Consider the following 19,086-nt stretch of genomic DNA (forward strand, 5'->3'; position numbering starts at 1 on the left):
TTCTTTTAAAGTAGTGGTCTGGGTTTGGAAGGTTAATGAGAATTGCTTGTGTATCTTAAGAATTAAAAGTAGTTTGGGAGTTTAAGGAGAATTGCTTGTATATCTTAAGAATTAAAAGTAGTTTTAAGCATTTAAACAGCTGTTGTGTTCTGCTCCATTCACACTGAGCTGTCTTAGTATGTGAGACTGAAATGCATCTGAAATTAACCCAGTACGGCCCAGCACATAAATCAGCAAAATAAATGCAGAAAGATACTGGGGTTGGGGTTTATTCCTTCTCATTTTTCAAATTTTCAATTCATTTTTCAAAGAATTTCATGACTTTTTAAAAAACCCTGAACCTGGAAGCTGCACGTGTTCCCAGAAAAGAGTCCAACGTTGTATGTTGGTCATACAGCTGTCCTAGAGAGACTGAGGCTGGGGCAATGGAGCCTGTGAGCCCAGTGGTGCTGTTGGAGGGAGATGTGTCCCTGTGTCCCTGTGTCCCTGCCCAGAGCCCAGTGCTGCTGTTCTAGGGAGATGTGTCCCTGTGTCCCTGCCTCCCCCCAGTGCAGCTTTTGGAGGGAGATGTGTCCCTGTGTCCCTGTGTCCCTGCCCAGAGCCCAGTGCTGCTGTTGGAGGGAGATGTTTCCCTGTGTCCCTGCCTCCCCCCAGAGCTGCTGTTCTAGGGAGATGTGTCCCCGTGTCCCTGCTGACCCTCCCCAGAGCCCAGTGCTGGAGGGAGATGTTTCCCTGTGTCCCTGCCCAGAGCCCAGTGCTGCTGTTGGAGGAAGATGTGTCCCTGTGTCCCTGCTGCCTCTCCCCAGTGCTGCTGTTGGAGGGACGTGTCCCCGTGTCCCGTGTCCCTGCTGACCCTGCCTCTCCCCACAGAACAGCTGCCGCGTGCCAGCCTCGCTCCATCCCTCGCGGCCGCACCGCGGATACGCCACCCAGCACGGGGACTCCGGGTACGTAACGGGCTCTGGGCTGGGGCTGGTGCTGCCTTCACCAACAGGGGGGCTGCTCCTGGGTTTCACAGGACAGCAGACTCCTGGCAGTGGGGTTTCTGTGTGGAGTCAATCCTGTTGTCATGGGGTGTGGGATCTCAGCACCTCAGGACTGATGTGCAGAGTCACCAAGACCACCCTTGGGGGGCTCGGGAGTCCTGGGATGTTGCCAGAAGTGTCTGGTGGCTGGACTTTGATCCTGCACGGGAGACGACACCTGTATGAGGATGGGAGGATTTCACTGGGGTGAATGGTGAAGGGATAAGTTAATTAGAGTGTGAGACACAGGGTTTAGAATTTCTGTACAGGGGGGTCTAAAGAAGTAAGATGGAGGAATTGGGGCGTGTCCTGTCCTTCTTCTTCTTCTTGGCCTCCATCTTCTGTGGTGATGTTGGCACTTTGGGATTGGTTATTACTAAAAGTGCACTGGTCAATAAGGGTGAAAGGTATTGGGGAAAAATGATAAATATTGTATACGTAATTTCGAGTATAAAGATAGGTGACCGCCCCGGGGACTCTCAGTGTGCTCATGGCTGGCTGCTGTGCAGACCTCTGTTGGGCCAAAAGAAAATCTTTTAGTTAAACAATTAATAAACACCAAGACCGAGAAAAGATCTGAAGCCTCTTCTCGTCCTTTGAAGCGCGGGCTGCCTGAGGCCATCCTGGGCCTTTCCAGGTCATCTAAACAGCCGGGAAACCGACAATGGGGTGTGTTCCTTGTTTGGTTCAGTCAGATTTAGATGAAGAAAATGAAGATGATCAGTATTTACCGTGGAAGTTGTGGGTTGGCATCTTGCTTTGGGTTAGTCACTAAGCAGTGTTGTACCAGGCTGAAGGTGATTTAAAGCAGGTTCTGGAACAGAGGTGGTCCCCAGCTGTAAGCTGAAGACTCACAAAGTGTTTGAGGTATGCCATATAATGTAATTTATTTATTTATGTAATTTACACCCCTTTCACTCTTCTTTCCTCCTCAGTGTTTCCGTGGGCAAAGTCATTGGTGCAGGCCTACTGTTTGTGGGTGGAGGGATAGGTGGAACTGTCCTGTATGCCAGCTATGACAGACAGTTCCGGGACAGCGTGGAGAAGGCCATTCCCTACTCTGACAAACTCTTCCAGATGGCACTTGGCCCTGCACCTTCCAGCACACCAGTGCCAAAGAAACCAGTAAGTGTCTCCCATCCACCCCACACATCAATTTCTCTGGTTTTTAAAGGGTGTCTGCACTTAGGTTTCAGATTCTGGTTAATTTTGCTTTGTGCTAAGAATTAAAAAAGTTAAAGAATTAAGATTCCTTAAATTAAGGTTTAATAATTACAAATTCAGTTCCTACTTGGTGCTGCAAAAGTACATTTCCCATTGCCATCTCATGATTGTGGTGTGTGGGTTGTAAAACTTATTTTTATTTACAGTAAAATAATCTAATAGAATCCCAACTGAATAGCTGCTCTGCTTGTACTCAAAAATAAAATGGGGAGAGAGAGAGGCAGGTGTCAGGCTGGAATTTAACTGCTTTACTGGAGGCTTGCTGTAGTTAGTGGTGTAGCAGAATTACAAAACTTACTCTAAATGAAGTTATTTCAAAGAAAACTGAGAACATTCTTCAATAAATAAAGATTTGAATGATACAGAGCCAGGCATAAGCATCATACTTTGACATCTTAGTGGCACTACCCTGGAGAAGGGAAAATCTGATACTGCCTTTGGCACAACTCTGGAAATTGAAACCTGGAAGTTTCTCTGCTCCTCCATGTGAAAGGAAACCCTTCCCAGTAATCAAGAATACTGAAAATCTGCTCTAGCCATGGATTTTTTGAGCTTTCAGAAGCCATTTGGCTTTCAGCAAACTCAAAATATTTTAAATTGAATTTTAAGAAAGCTGTTCTTAATGAGTGGGGGAATATCAGTCAACAAAATTTCTCTCTTCTTGTTTTAGCTACAGTTTGTGTTATCATCCAAGCTCTTGGTGCCTCCCAGGGAATTTGCACACCAGATTGATCAGCAGAGTTATCAACTCCCCAGTCATGGCTCTGACTCAGATGGTTTTATTTTTACCTTGTGGCTTTCCACAATGGATATTAAGGGATTAATATCATAAAATGCCACAATACTCTGTGTTTGAGTGCTTATGTGCCCCAACCATCAGCATCTGAGGCCTTTCAAAAGGAAATCAGTGGAGCCAAACTTAGGGTTTCTACATTCAACACACTCAGAAGTGCTTGGAATATTTGAGGCATGAAACTATTTGTTTTTTATACATAATTTAATAAATATTTCTTTATAGTGAAAACTGCCACAGTTCTACCTGCATTTTTGGAGAGGAGAAAATTGTAAAAATTCCTTCTGAATTAAAAATCAAGGCATTGGATGGCTGTTTCAAATTGCACATTGAAGCTCAGATTTATGGTACAGACACCTGGATATGGGAAAGTTCTTTTCCATTGTACTGGAATTGGTGAAATCCAAGCTGTTTGAAAAACTGATGATATTTCTTATTTCTGACTTTTCAAGATACAGCAAGGTCCACTGAAGATCTCATCTGTAGCAGAAGTAATGAAAGAGTCTAAACAGCCTGCTCCCAAATCTCAGATAAGCAAACCAGAATGTCCTGCTCCTACAGAGGAAAAAGGAGGTAAATTTATAGAATGTCATGCACAAAGGAGCAAATGACCTAATGATCTCCTGTATCATATATGGTAGAGTAGATAAAAATTGTCCTTTGAATGGTTGAAGGTAAATATTGTAATTTCTTAGAATTAATTTTTTTTTCTTTCCAAGTCATAACATTTGCATTAAGTGCTTTAGCTTTTTTTTCCCCCTATTTTTTTTTAAAGAAATGTATTTAATTTAGAATCTGAGATAAATAATTAGTAATCTTCATAGTTTAGGTGTAAGACTCAGCAGGAAGAGAACTTCAGGTGTTCTTGAAAGCACAAGATAATTGATTGTGGATAATTACTGGGCTATTGTAAAGCCAGATTGAATGGAGCTTGTTTAGAGAGGAGCATTTGTGATGTCTTTTTATGTTTATCTAATGGCTCTGTGTATGTGTAACTAATATCTTGTTGCTGTTTATCCAGGAAATCATCTTCTTCTGGAAATAATAACATCCATATCCAATTAATATTTTTATACAGAGGAAAAAAATAAGTCTTATAGCCCTGTTATTATATTATAGCACTTAGCATGGAATGGTTTGGAAGAGAGCTTAAAAATCATCTAATTTCAACCCCCTGCCAAGGGCAAGCACACTTTCTACTAGACCCAAAAGTCCATCCAACCTGGCCATGAGCACTTCCAGGGATGGGGCAGCCTGGTCCAGTGCCACACTGCCCTCACAGCAAAGAATTTCTTCCTAATATCTAATCTAACCCTGCCCTCTGTCAGTGTGAAGCCCTTTCCCCTTGTCCTGTCACTCCATGCCCTTGTAGAAGAGCATCTCCAGCTCTCATATAGGAACTGGAAGGTAACTGAAAGTGTCCCTGAAGCCTTCTCCAGGCTGAACACCCCCAGCTCTCCCAGCCTGTCCCCACAGCAGAGGGGCTCCAGCCCTCTGAGCATCTTTGTGGCCCCCTCTGGACTGGCTCCATCAGCTCCATGTCCTCCTTGAGTGGGGGCCCAGGGGTGGATGCAGAAGTGCAGGTGGGGCCTCACCAGAGCAGAGCAGAGGGGCAGAATCTCCTCCCTTGAGCTGCTGCCCACACTGCTGGGGCTCCAGCCAGGACAGGTGCTTTCTGGACTGCTGTGCACATGCCAAGGTCTTGTTGAGCCCCTCACCCACCAGGACCCCAAATCCTTCTCCTGGGGCTGTTCTTTATCCATTCTCCCCCAGCCTGTGTTTGTGCTTGGACTTGCCCCAGCCCAGGTGCAGGATGTTGCCCTTGGTCCTGTTGAGCTTCATGGGGCTCACACAGTCCCACCTCTGGAGCCTGTCCAGGTCCCTGTGGATGAACATCCCTTCCCTCCTGCGTGTGACTGCACAGCTCAGCTGGATGTCATCAGCAAACCTGGCAGAGGGTGCCTCAGTCCCACTGCCCAGGTCACTAACAAAGGTGTTTCACAGTCCTGGTCCCAACAGTGACCCTGAGGAACACACTTATCACTGGTGTCCACTGGACACTGACCACAACTCCCTGAGCACAGCCATCCAGCCAGTGCCTTATCTACAGAGTGGTTCATCCATCAGATCCATGTCTCTCCAGTTTAGAGATAAGGATGTCATGCAGGACAGTGGCAAATGACAATGCAAATGTCTGAAATCCAGGGAGATGATGTCCCTTGCTCTTCCCTTGTTCAGCAATGCTGCTCCCTCACTGGAGGGTCTCATCTGCTCTGTCATGCTGCTCAGGCAGCCTGTAGCAGACCCCCAGTGTAATGTCACCTGTCCCTGCCCTCCCTCTAATCCTGACCCATAAACTCTTGGTTGGCTCCTCGTCCATTCCCAGGCAGAGCTCCATGCACTCCAGTTTTCATTGACAAAGAGGATGATTGCACTCCTTGTCTGCCCTGCCAGGCCTTCCTAAAGAGCCTTCATCCTTCCATTCCAGCCCTCCAGTCACAGCTGCCATCCCACCATGTCTCCACAAAATGAGGTTCCCTTTTCCTGGGCAGCTTTGGTTTAACCCCTCCTCAGCAGCTCAGCAGGCCCTGGCTGAAGGTGCTGTGGCCATGGTTCTGTGGCACAGGGAGCCCATCTCCCCAGCTGTACTAACTGCTGTGTTCTGCAACTGTGTTTAACAGCAGGCAAGGCTGCAGCACAGATCATCTCTGCAACAGGGGTAGCTGTGTCGGTGCCAGCTCCGGAGATACAGACTGAAGAAGGTGACAAAAACCTTGTGAATACAATGAAGAAAACCCAAATCCTCTAGCTTTGTGTGCATGCATTTTGCTTCTGTGTTGGTATTTGTCAGTGTTGAAAGGTGTGAGTTTCTGTGCCTTGTGTAGAAAACTTCCATTGTGTGTTGATAGATTTTGGGCTTAGTGAGAGCTGCAGGTGACTGGGACAGGTTTGGATGTGAGCACGAGAGCAGAGCCTGCCTTTGTGCAGAGCTGAACTTGGACATTGCAGTTTGCCTCTGCTCCTGGTGGCTTTGTGGTTACTGTTCAGTAGGGCATCTCTGCCCAGTGAGGAAACTGTTTATTGTTAAACTCCACAAGAGACACCAGCCTTGAGATGATGGTCTCTTCCAGATGAGATTAGATTATATTAATTCATTAGTTATGAACATTTCATAGAAAGCATGCCAGGGATATGTACCTACTGCAGAGTAACATCAGCATTATTCAGGTGACCTGATTGGTTTTGTTGCACCTTGAGGCTGAGAGCCCTGGGCTCTCTCCTCAGTTCAGATGCAACTTGCTGTTGATCTTGAGAGTGTTAATTAGGTCAATTCTCACTCTTAAAGGCATTTTAAGTGGTTGTAGGCAAGGAGTATAATTGTGATCTGCCACAGCCTTCTCACTCATCCTTTATTGTTTTGGTTGGGCTCTGTAAGCATGCCAGAGGAGAACTGAGAAAAAGCAAGAAGGGAGATTTACTTGGAATTTAACCTTGGCTCTGTAAGTGTTTCTCACTTCTTGCTTTGCCTTTGACTTCTGAGTCTTGTGTAATTTTGTAACTAGACAGTGGAAAATCTCCAGATGCATGTGAGGTGTCCATGCCCTTGACTTTAAGTTGTGAGACTGGCCTTTGTAGTTAAGGATATAAAGGTTCTTCAGGTAGTTCCGGCGTGGTTTTGAGCAGAAGTCAGATCTACAAAGTGATACCAACTGCAAAAATCAGTTTTGATAAAGTTACTTCCCTACAAGTAACCTCTGTACACTAATTTGGACTCTCCACTTAAGCAGTTTGACTCTTTTATTACTTCTGAACAGGAAAACAACACGAAGCTTCCCATGCTGTAAAAGAACGGCCACCAGAAGAAGTTGCTGCCCGGCTTGCCCAGCAAGACAAAGAGGAGCAAGAGAAGGTATCAGGTGAGTGCACACTGACACTGTCCCTGTGTGTGTTACATGGGACAGAACTGTGCAATTGCACTGGCTTTATGATCCTAAGATCTTTCCACATCTCTTGGATGTGGAGTGGTGGTGAAGCTTCTTCCACCCACTCATAAATAACTGAGAATTGAAGAACTATGGAAAAATTGAGGTTGGAATAGACTTCAAGGTTCAAGGAAGATATGAAAACTTGTTTCCAGAACCATTAGAACAAGTGAACATGGGATATACCTGCACCCCCTGCAGTCCCATGGGAGAGGTTTCCCCTGGTTGGTGTTTTGCTCTCCTCAGTACCTCTGCTCTAAATGAGGAGAGCATTTTGGTGATCTTCTGTGGGCTGCTGTTTAATTCCCAAACTGCCCAGCCCTTTTAGATAATAGAAAATAATTTAAGAGACTTAGAAGCTGTAACATGTAATTTTGCTAATTGTAAAGTTCTTTTCTTTATGGTTTAATTGACTTAACTTTTTTTCCCAGCCCTTGCTGCAACTCTAGAAGGAGCCCTAAATGCAACTGCTCGTGTGACCCTTCAGGCTATCACTGCTCAGCAGTCAGCTGTGCAAGCAGTGAATGCCCATTCCCAAATCCTGAAGGATGCCATGGATGATTCTGAGGTAAATTGGACAAGTGGGGATAATACTTGTGGTGTGCTCATGCCAGAGTTTGTGTGGGTCTGCCACTGCCCATTCAGTTCTGGAGCAGAGATAAAATTCACTTGTTAATCAATTAGCAGGGACATGGGCAACCAACCAAGCACTCAAGACTTAATCTAGTAGTTAGTAAAGTAACTGCCTTAAGAGATTGCTTTTAAGCTTAATAACTAAACTTAATTTAAAATCAACTTTAAAGTATTATGGTACTTTAAGTATTAAGTTTAAAAGCAATTTAAAGTATTAAAGTATTGTAAAACATGTGGAGATTTCCCCACTATAGGTTGTGCACCATACAGTGATTCTCATGTAAGCTCTTCTGGGTGAATAAAGCTCTGTGGCTCAGGAAGAAAACCCATTAAGAATCAAACAAAATCAAAACAAAATGTTGGAAGAGAAACATCACTTGTAAAGCTTCCAGCTGTGCTGTTGAAAAACACAAGAATGGTGCTCAGTTTGAGGGAAATGTTCAGTGATCAGGCTCCCACTGTGGGTAACCCTTGCTCAGTGATTGCAGTGACCCAATGAGGGGTCTGTGCTCCCCAGGGTGCTGGGGGAGGGCTCCCAGTGTGGGTAACCCTTGCTCAGTGATTGCAGTGACCCAATGAGGGGTGTGTGCTCCCCAGGGTGCTGGGGGAGGGCTCCCAGTGTGGGTAACCCTTGCTCAGTGATTGCAGTGACCCAATGAGGGGTCTGTGCTCCCCAGGGTGCTGGGGGAAGGCTCCCAGTGTGGGTAACCCTTGCTCAGGGATTGCAGTGACCCAATGAGGGGTCTGTGCTCCCCAGGGTGCTGGCGGGCAGAAATCCTCGCAGTGGCGCACGCTGGAGGAGGCGCTCAAGGACCGCAGGAGAGCCGTGGATGAAGCTGCTGATGCCCTCCTGAAAGCCAAGTGAGTTGCTGGATTCAAGTCTTGGGGTAAAAAGTTACATTGCTCATGTGAGAGCTGAGTTTTTGAAAGTATGGAGTCACCTGTGTTCATATTGAATGATCTGTTTGTGCCAAATCAGCTCATTATCACGAGCATTTTAATTTGACGCGTGCTAACCTTGGGTGCCTGTGCACAAAAACCTCCCTGTACCAGAGAGTCTGAAACAGTCCTGTTCTTTTTAAGAACTTATTTATCTCCTTAGTACTAACAGAGAGTGTTGGTAAGTTCAAGTAAGATGAAAAAAAAAACCCCACGGTCCTTTTAGTATTACTGTTGAATAATTTTGTTAATAATAAATGTATTTTAAATCTCATCTTCAGTCTGGAGAAGAGAAAGTTCTGGGGAGACCTTCAAGCACCCCAGCACCTAAAGGGGATACAAGAGAGCTGGGCAGGGACTTTTTACAAAGGCAGAGCAAGGGGGAATGGCTTTAACTGGCAGAAGGCAGATTTAGATTGGAAATTAGGAAGAAATTCTTCCCTGTGAGAGTGGTGAGGCCCTGGCACAGTTTGCCCAGAGAAGCTGTGGCTGCCCCATCCCTGTGTTCCAGGTGTTGCAGGCCAGGTTGGATGGGGCCCTGAGGGACCTGTTCCAGTGGAAGGTGTCCCTATCCATGGCTTGGGGTGGGATGAGATGATCTCTAAAGTCCCCTCCAACCCAAACTGTTTGAGGATGAGTCCATGACTGCACTCTGTGTATTGAGTCAGCAACATCACCAACTTCTTTTAGTTGTAATGAAAAATTTAAACCTTGCAGTATCCTTTGGCAGTTCCCTGTGTCCACAGGATTGCTTTTAAGGAATTTGATTTTTACTGAGGACATGCCTAAGAAAAACTTGAATTCTGAACAGCAGCATTGCTCATACCCTGGGGTCTGTAGATGTGCCCTGAGGGTGGCCTATGGGCACTGAAGGAGCAGAAATAAAATGACAAACAGTACAAGATGCCCTTGTAGTGAGGTTAGAAATAAATTTGGAAACCCTTTGATGCTTGTAAGGCTGGGAGGGCAACATCATCCTTGAAGCTGCATGGCTGCTATCACATTATAAACTTCTCCTATCTTTGATGCTGCTGGGCTGACTGAAATTAGTGGGAATGTAATTGAGGTTTCATTGTTAAAACAAAGCTAATGCAAACCCCACATGCAGCAGCTTTCATTCTCTATTGCTCTACTGGATATCTTTGCTTTTATTTATTTTCTTAATTTACTTATTTTAAAGCTTGTTCCTTATTCTAATGAGGTCATTGGAAACCTCCATTGGTTTGAATGGATTTGGAAAAGGAACATTTTTTCACTTTTTCCTTGATTTCTAATTGTGCTAGAGGAAAGCATTTCTTTCCTAATTACAAAACCCCATAATTATCTTTACAGAGCCCTATAAATTCTCTCCCATCCTCATTAATCTCCACCAGTCACCATGTCCAAAACACTTCTGCAAGCGTAAGCCATCTATATTAAAAATGTTTCCTTGCTGCTGTTACGTGCTGGAAATGTCTGCTGTATCATTCTAACCTAATTTTAATCTCTAATTCTAGTTTTACTAATACTAACTCCTTCCAGTGAACTTCCATCTTCCCTCCAGCTAAATCCTGAGTACTAATTGCAGTGTAAATAATTGTCATTTTACATGGAATAGCCACACTGACATCTTTAGGTTTCAGACTGTGGGAAAAAAGTAATCCTTAGTCAAAGCATCTTAGAGTTGGTAGATAGGAAGCACCAGTAGAGTTACCCAGTAGTTGTTCCTGTGAATACCAACAACATAAAGTAAATTTCTTTGGGTGATAAGCCCTGTCTGTGTTACACTTAGCAGCTGTTTCTCTTCTCAGAGAGGAGTTAGAGAAGACAAAGTGTGTCATCGAGAATGCCAAGAAGTCTCAGCTGGCAGGAGCCAAACCTCACATTGTTGCTGCAGAAGAAAATCTCCATCATATGATTGTGGACTTGGACAATGTGGTGAAAAAGGTAAGGCTTGCTTGTTTATAATTGCCTCCAGAGTGGGGGTCCTTGGCAGCTTGTGCAGACCACCCATTCCTCTGCAGGGAGTGAGATATTTCATGGACTCACAGAATGTGCTGAGTTTGAAGGGACACACCAGGATCATTGAGTCCAACTCCTGGTCCTGCACAGGACACCCCAAGAATCCCATCCTGTTCCTGAGAGTGTTGTCCTGACACTTTGTGAGCTCAGACAGGCTCAGTGCTGTGACCACTCCAGGGCATTGTGAACTGTTAATCCATCCTCTCCTGGCTGTACTCAGGCTTTGAGCTGGTTATACTGCCAGTAATCAGTCATGGCAAGATCTTCATGAGCACTTGAGCTCTGTCTTGAAAGAGCCTCCAGGTGTCTTGATGGTCCCAGTCCTTTCTGTTCTTGTAATTCTTCACTTGACTCTGAGGTAATTTACCACAAGGTCAGGGAGAAGTTCAGTGTGTGCTAATGACTTGGTGGTAAATCACTTTGCACAGAAGACTGGGAAGGAAATGTAAAGGTGAAGTTTATCTCCCTTTGCAGGACAGCTGGTAATTCATCAGGTGTGTTTGGAGTGAATGTAGCCTGATAGTGGGAACCTCAGAACTCATTGAGGATGGCAGCAGTCACAGGCATGGCTTACTAGGCCTGTGTGATGGCTGTGAGCAGAGAGAAGGAGCTGGAGATGTTCAGGATATAAACTGAATTCAAGGTACTCCTGGTCCTGTCCAGGCTACAGACTGGCTGTGTGGTTACTGTGAGCCTGTAAAACAAAATGAATTAGTTAAACTTCCAGCAAATAATTATTGTGTAAGACAGGTTTAGTACCACAGGATGGGCTTTGGTGCTCTCCCAGGTGAGTTTGCCTTGTTTGGGCTGGGGGTTGATATGTGCCAGTATCCCAGAGCTTGGCTTTAAATGATTTCTGCCTTCAATTTCAATTCTTGCCTTGAAAAACAAATGAGTCTCACCCTTGTTTGTTCCAGGTGCAGGCAGCACAGTCTGAGGCCAAGATTGTGGCTCAGTACCACGAGCTGGTGATCAAAGCCAGAGAGGAGTTCCAGAAGGAGCTGGACAGCATCACCCCTGACGTGAAGCCTGGCTGGAAGGGGATGAGTAAGTCTGCCATTGGAGAGGGGTCACCTTGTGCTTGTAGCACTGTGGTGTGCTGTGCATGACCACTCAATGTCCACCATCCCAGTTTTCAAATGTTCACAGTATTTGGTTGGTCTGAACTGAAAATGATCTCACAGCTCAGTTAAATAATCTAAAGCAGGTGTTGTGAAGAGAATCTGTTCTATCTGTGCTGTATGGGAAGGATCACAAAACAGAAAATAGCTCTTGTATGATAAATGTCATATTGGTTGTATGAACATCTCTCCCCACCCTGGTATTTTAGGAAGGAAGTCAGATCATTTGAGATTTCAGTCAAATCTGATGTTAATCAGTAATCAAATACTTGGTTGACTCTGTGATTAGAGGTATTATAAAACACTGTTGTTACAGGGTGATAAAGAACTTCCTGAATTTTCTACATCATCACTGAAAGGGAGAGGTTTCATTGTTTATACCCTGCCTGCCCCAGTACATTTGATTTCTGACCTGACACAGTAACACACCTGTAGCAAGAGCCAGTGGTGCACAGCAGCAGTGAGCAGCCAGCCCAGCCCCAGCACTGCTCCCTGCACACTCCTTGCTCCTGCTCTCCTCAGCTGCCTTCATTTTAAAGCAGAGCTGCAGCAGGTGAATTCTGTGTGTTCACCATTGCTGTGGCTGAGCTCCTGCAGGAACCCACGTGTGGTATGTCCATGGAATAATTACTGTCTGAGGTAGTTAAAAAAAATTCATTCCTCAAAACCCCCAGATTTCCAGATATTTCCAGTCAGGGTTTAACATAAATGTGCTAAGTGATCTCAGACTTTTCTGGCTGATGTGTTCAGAGGCAGCAGTTAAGGCTCTATTTCTAAAAAAAATGTAGAGATTTTTTTATAGAAGTAGTAACTGTCATTTGAAAAAAATTGTGTCAGTATTGCCTTAATATTTTTCTTAAAGTAAATTACAACAGATTTTCTTAATGCTACTTTATGCTTTTGGAATGTGGACCTTAGTCCACAAAATAATTTTCCTGGCTAAATGAATACACCAGACCTTTGGAGTAGTCAGTTTTCATTTAAAAAACAGCCAACCTCACACCCAGTATATGTGGGGAAAATAACTGAAATTAACAAATTGTTTGTGGAATTTGCTTTTGGGGTGTTATTAGTTCTGGAAAAAAAACCAACTTATTTAGGCTCCCTGGGGATGGAGCTGTCTTTCCTTGCACAGGATAAAATCTTGGGTTTTGTGATCACTGCCCCTCTGTGGGAGGAAAGGGAAGCTCCTGGTGGCTTCCACGTGCCCCATTTCTTACTGGTGTGACTTGCTGGATGGGACAGACTTGTTGGGGTCCCTGACTCTCACTGCCACTGGGGATTTTGTTTCCTGACCAACTACTTCTGTTTGTAAGACCCTAGACACGTCAGGCTAAAATTTCCAGTGTCCTGTTGCACTTTCCTACTTCAAACTTCTGTTCCTTGCTTTGGCTGAACTCAAGTGTCCATCTGTGGGTTTCCTAGGGTGGTTTTAGTGGTTGGGGTGTCTTGGGCTACACCTTGCCTGTAACACAGAGACTTTTATACTGCACATGCTGTTCTTCCTGAGTTCCTAAGGACTTGGTCTCATGTTTAGGTCACTGTAGATAAGCTCTTAGTTTTCTATTTTACTTTTGCATGACTGCCTTGCTGTAGTGAATGTGCACTAACTTTTCCAACTTCTTTCTGTTGCAGAGATAACTGACTTAGGTGAGTTACTGTCACTTTTTCTTGTCCCTTGAAAGTTACACCTCTTCTCTTTGTGTTTGTGTGGGGCATGGCTTTAAGTTATAGGCAGTTATCAACAAAGGGTGAAATGTGGCATTCCTAGAACACTGCAGGCTGAGGAATGCCTTGGGACCCCTTCCAGTCATGTTGCACACTTGCCTTAAGCCACAAATGGATCTTTTTGTAACACTGCTCCACCCAACAGCTGAGCTTGGTGCTGCTGGTCAGCTTTCCTGCTGGACAGTGAGACCACTGCTCCAAGTGCCCCTGTGCCAGCACTCAATACAAGGTGACTGAGGGACTGTGCAATCTTGCTTGTTTTAAACCCTGCAGGAATGCTTTCCCAACTAGTCCCAGCTTTCCATACAGATGATTTAGCTGGCAGCCAGTGCAAAATGAGCTGCAGCATTTTATAAAGCCCTTCTCAGGTGACCAAATGCTGCAGGGGTAGCTTGGGTCCTCCTGTCCCAGGTACAATGTGGTTGTGAATTGTGCTGCCCTCTGAGTAGCCAAACCTGAAAGGTACAATCTGGGGTAAGGAATCTGATTAGGAGCAGTTCATCTGGAGGACTGGTGACGAGAAAATGTCATTCTGTCTGTCCCTCACAGTGGCATTCCCTGCTGCTCTGTGTGCTGGCAGAGGGGAAAATAGGTGGTGGTGTAAAACCCAAGAAATGACAGAGCTGTTGACAGTCTCTGAGTGCGACATGGATATGGAAGTGTAAATTACAGCTGGGAGTAATTTGGAAGAAACCAAGATAATTTCTCCCCTGGAATGAAAATACAGTTCAGAGAGTGGTCTCAGGTGGGCGTTAGCGCAGGCCAAGGGCTCGAAGCGCTCAGAGCCCTTCCCTAGAAGGGGCTCACTGGGCAGTAGCCCCTTGGAGCCGCAGAGCGCTCAGCTGGGAGGCGGGGCCCTGCAGTTTCCCTCTGTTGCCCTGCCCTCCCTCACGCCCGTGTTCCCTGCAGCCGGCCAGCTGTCCACCGACGACCTGAACTCGCTGATCGCGCACGCGCACCGGCGCATCGAGCAGCTGAACCGCGAGCTGGCCGAGCAGCGCGTGCGCGAGCAGCAGCACATCGAGGCCGCCCTGCAGAAACAGAAACTCGAGGATAAAAAAGCCTTTGAGGCAGCCGTGGCCAAAGCGCTGGAGCGCCACAAAAGTGAGATTGAATTAGAACAAGAGAAGAAGGTAAAGTGGCCAAAACACCTGGTTAAACCTTTGGGTCAAAAAGCATCTGGTTAAGTCTTTGGGGCAAAAAGAAGGTAGAGGAATTAATGGAAAAGGCCAGAGGGACATCTGGGATGTTCTGGGTAGTGAGAGACTTCACATGGGTGACTCCCAAGCTAAACGTGAAAAGGAATCACAGAATCACAGAATTATGAGCTTGGAAGAGACTCTAAGCTCTTCGAGTCCAACGTATGCCCTCACACGTCAACTAGCCTGTAGCACCAAGTGCTATGTCCAGTCTTTGTTTAAACACATCCAGAGATGGTGATTCCACCACCTCCCTGGGAAGAGCATTCCAGTACTTTATTATTCTTTCGGTGAAAACTTTCTTCCTGGTATCTAACCTATACCTGCCCTGACAGCTTGAGACTGTGTCCTGTTGTTCTGTCAGGAGATGTTGAGCAAGGAAACTGCTGCAAAGTTAGAATGGTGAAATCAGACAGGGAATGACTTTGTGAAGTTACTTAGCTCCTGTAGGAGATAGGATTACTGGGTCAAAAGAAATTCTAGAATGATTTGGGTTAGAAGGGATCTTCAAGATCACCTTGTTCCAACCCTCTGCCATGGGCAAGGACAGCTTCCACTAGACCAGGCTGCTCCAAGCCCTATTGAACATGATCTTGGGAAGGGGTTGGGGCAGCCACAGCATCTCTGGGCAGTCTGTGCCAGTGCATCACCACCCTCACTGAGAAGAATTTCAGTGTTTGATCTGACCTTGTGTGGCCATTACAGGGCTATGTAGGGGAAAGGTAAAGTCTCTTGGGTTTGGGAGCTCACTTATAAACCAGCCTCCAAAAGTGTTTGAGTGTTTGACATGTTACTGTATTTTTTATATACTACTTCAGTAGCTGCACTAAGTGCCTACTGAGTAAGCAGCAGTTACTCACATGGTGAATCACAAATCTGTTCCTTAACGTGCCTAGGAAAAAGCTCAGCTGTAAAACTGGACCTCAGCAGGTCTTTAAGCTGAAGGAGAGGCTCTGTCAGTGCCACTGCTCTGACACAGAGCCTCAGTAGTCACTGCTGTGGCAGTGTGTGACAGCAGCTGAGCAGTGCTGGTGCATCACACCCTTGTGACACAGCTGAGCAGTGCTGGTGCATCACCCCTGTGTGACACAGCTGAGCAGTGCTGGTGCATTGCACACCTGTGTGACACAGCTGAGCAGTGCTGGTGCATCACCCCTGTGTGACACAGCTGAGCAGTGCTGGTGCATCACACCCTGTGTGACACAGCTGAGCAGTGCTGGTGCATCACACCCTGTGTGACACAGCTGAGCAGTGCTGGTGCATTGCACACCCTGTGTGACACAGCTGAGCACTGAGCAGTGCTGGTGCATCACACCCTGTGTGACACAGCTGAGCAGTGCTGGTGCATTGCACACCCTGTGTGACACAGCTGAGCAGTGCTGGTGCATCACACCCTGTGTGACACAGCTGAGCAGTGCTGGTGCATCACACCCCTCCTGTGTGACACAGCTGAGCAGAGCTGGTGCATTGCACCCCTGTGTGACACAGCTGAGCAGTGCTGGTGTGACACAGCTGAGCAGAGCTGGTGCATTGCACCCCTGTGTGACACAGCTGAGCAGTGCTGGTGTGACACAGCTGAGCAGAGCTGGTGCATTGCACCCCTGTGTGACACAGCTGAGCAGTGCTGGTGTGACACAGCTGAGCAGAGCTGGTCCATCACACCCCTCCTGTGTGACACAGCTGAGCACTGAGCAGTGCTGGTCCATCACACCCTCCTGTGTGACACAGCTGAGCAGAGCTGGTCCATCACACCCTGTGTGACACAGCTGAGCAGAGCTGGTCCATCACACCCTGTGTGACACAGCTGAGCAGAGCTGGTCCATCACACCCCTCCTGTGTGACACAGCTGAGCACTGAGCAGTGCTGGTCCATCACACCCTGTGTGACACAGCTGAGCAGTGCTGGTCCATCACACCCTGTGTGACACAGCTGAGCAGAGCTGGTCCATCACACCCTGTGTGACACAGCTGAGCAGTGCTGGTCCATCACACCCCTCCTGTGTGACACAGCTGAGCACTGAGCACTGCTGGTCCATCACACCCTCCTGTGTGCAGGTGGAGGAGGTGCGGGAGGTGATGGAGAACGAGATGCGCACCCAGCTGCGGCGCCAGGCTGCCGCCCACACCGACCACCTCAGAGACGTCCTGAAGATCCAGGAGCAGGATCTAAAAGTGGAATTTGAGCAGGTAACGGGGAGGAGGCCCCAGGGGAATTAGAGATATTCAAACCCTTGCAACACACAGGTTTCATATGACAAGATTTTGAAACACATTCCAGGGGATGGAACTGGGAGCTGGGGAGGGAATCATGCTTACCTTGAGGTCATACAGAGTGCCTCAGTGTGTAGGTTTTATTCAGACTCGTCTGAAAAGTTTTTGCTATAGGTGGTAAATGTTTGTTTGACACAAGTGCAGTAAATGTTAAATTTACCTCAATAAGGTTTCTTACTGGTATATTGTATTTGGTATATTGTATAATACTGTATGCATTGGCCCTAACAAGGACAACAGATTTCTAGAAATGTCTTTAAAATAAGGTAAATGTTATTAACCTGCTGTTTCTGTTGCTTGTATTGCACTGTTTCAGAACCTATCAGAGAAGCTCAGCGAACAGGAGATGCAGTTCAGACGCCTTACTCAGGAACAGCTTGACAACTTCACCTTGGATATAAACACTGCCTATGCCAGGCTGAAGGGAATTGAGCAAGCAGTTGAGAGTGAGCACTGAATTCCTCTTTCTTTAAGAACTGTGTTCCCCAAATGCCCCTTGCCCAAACTTGGGCATCTAAACGCAGGCTTAGGCATGTAGCTTACACCAGCAAATCCCAGATGAGCAAAGTCCAAGGTGGTTCTTCCAAAAGTTGTCTTGTTTGGCTGTAAGCTGTGGGACAGTGTCACAGACATGTTTTATGAAAAATCCTTTCCTTACAATTTTTTTGCCTGAGAAGCTGAGAGGCCTCAGGAACAAAATGCAAACATTGATTATCTGCTGCTGTGGAATGCAACAGATGCATCTGTGATTGGTCTCATGTGGTTGTTTTTAATTAATGGCCAGTCACAGTCCAGCTGTCCAGACTGTCTCAGTCGGTCACAAGCCTTTGTTATCATTCCTTCCTATTCTATTCTTAGCTAGCTTTCTGATTGAATCCTTTCTTCTACTCTTTTGGTATAGTTTTAATATAATATATAACATAAAATAATAAATCAAGCCTTCTGACACATGGAGTCAGATCCTCGTCTCTCCCTCATCCTGAGATCCCTGCGAACACCGTCACAGGACAGACTTGCTTTAGAGCACGTGCTGAGGTGGTGGCTGCTTTGGAAAGCAGAGGGTGCAGAGGGATGGCTCTTGCTGCTTGTTCTCAAAGCCATTTGCGCCCAGCTGAGAGCCCCTTCTTGGCTTCCCTTGCAGGTCACGCAGTGGCAGAGGAGCAGGCCAGGAAGGCCCATCAGCTGTGGCTCTCGGTGGAAGCGCTCAAGTACTGCATGAGGTCAGGCACGGGGGACAGTCCCACGGAGCCCCTGGGCAGCGCGGTGAGGGCCATCAAGGCCAGCTGCGCCGACAACGCCTTCACGGAAGCCTTAACGGCGGCGCTGCCGCAGGAGTCGCTGACGCGGGGCGTGTACAGCGAGGAGGCGCTCAGGGCGCGCTTCCGCACCGTGCAAAAACTGGCAAAGCGAGTGGCCATGATCGACGAGACCAGGAACAGCCTGTACCAGTACTTCCTGTCCTACCTGCAGTCGCTGCTGGTGTTCCACCCCCAGCAGCTGAAGCCGCCGGCCGAGCTCAGCCCCGACGACCTCGACACGTTTAAGTTACTGTCTTACGCCTCCTACTGCATCGAGCACGGAGACCTGGAGCTGGCGGCCAAATTCGTCAACCAGTTACGGGGGGAGTCCAGGAGGGTGGCGCACGACTGGCTGGCGGAGGCGCGCGTGACCCTGGAAACCAAACAGATCGTGGATATCTTGACAGCGTACGCCAGTGCCGTGGGGTTGGGAACAACTCAGGTGCAGTGAGCTAGGATTGGAGCTTTGGAGGCAGTTCAGCTGTTCTGGGCCAGACAGAAATCCCACCATCTCCTGAGGGTTCAAACAGAGCTGTTGGCAGGGGCTGGAAGCAGTAAATCAAAGCACGGGTACCGTCTTGTTTCCTTGCACTGTATTTAATTTCACCATCTGTTGTATTTTTGTTGGTTTTGAGTTGTCATGACAACCAACTTCAGGAAGCTTCCCTACAATTTGTGTAAGAATTAATGTTTCCCCATCTTACCAAGTGGGCTTGTGATCGAACCAAAATAATGTTTGTAACCTGCCATTAATCATTTGCCACTTTGTCAGCTGAATAAAACAAGACTTCAACCACTTGCTCCTGCTCTTTAAGTCTCCTGTTTAAACATCAACTCCAGCTGGGCAGTACAAAGCTCAGTCTTTCTCCATG

At 46.7% G+C, this 19,086-nt stretch overlaps 1 protein-coding gene across 4 annotated transcripts; it reads left to right on the forward strand.

Annotated features, from left to right (window-relative positions):
* The first annotated feature begins 868 nt into the window (after positions 1 to 868).
* On the forward strand, positions 869 to 19,010 carry IMMT (inner membrane mitochondrial protein). Of its 4 annotated transcripts, XM_063157920.1 has the most exons (14): positions 869 to 947; positions 1,961 to 2,150; positions 3,495 to 3,615; positions 5,724 to 5,804; positions 6,858 to 6,959; positions 7,457 to 7,593; positions 8,416 to 8,519; positions 10,388 to 10,523; positions 11,516 to 11,645; positions 13,355 to 13,369; positions 14,357 to 14,580; positions 16,701 to 16,832; positions 17,233 to 17,362; positions 18,058 to 19,010. In XM_063157920.1, exons 2-14 carry the CDS (start codon positions 2,103 to 2,105, stop codon positions 18,663 to 18,665), a joined length of 1,968 nt encoding a protein of 655 aa, XP_063013990.1. In that variant the 5' UTR covers positions 869 to 947; positions 1,961 to 2,102; the 3' UTR covers positions 18,666 to 19,010. The 4 variants fall into 4 exon arrangements, with proteins under 4 accessions (XP_063013990.1, XP_063013991.1, XP_063013987.1 ...); XM_063157921.1 differs by lacking the exons at positions 5,724 to 5,804; positions 13,355 to 13,369; XM_063157917.1 differs by lacking the exons at positions 869 to 947; positions 13,355 to 13,369 and having other exon boundaries at positions 1,967 to 2,150.
* Positions 19,011 to 19,086: the final 76 nt, after the last annotated feature.

Source organism: Melospiza melodia, chromosome 5, assembly GCF_035770615.1.
Source record: "Melospiza melodia melodia isolate bMelMel2 chromosome 5, bMelMel2.pri, whole genome shotgun sequence".
Taxonomy (NCBI): domain Eukaryota; kingdom Metazoa; phylum Chordata; class Aves; order Passeriformes; family Passerellidae; genus Melospiza; species Melospiza melodia.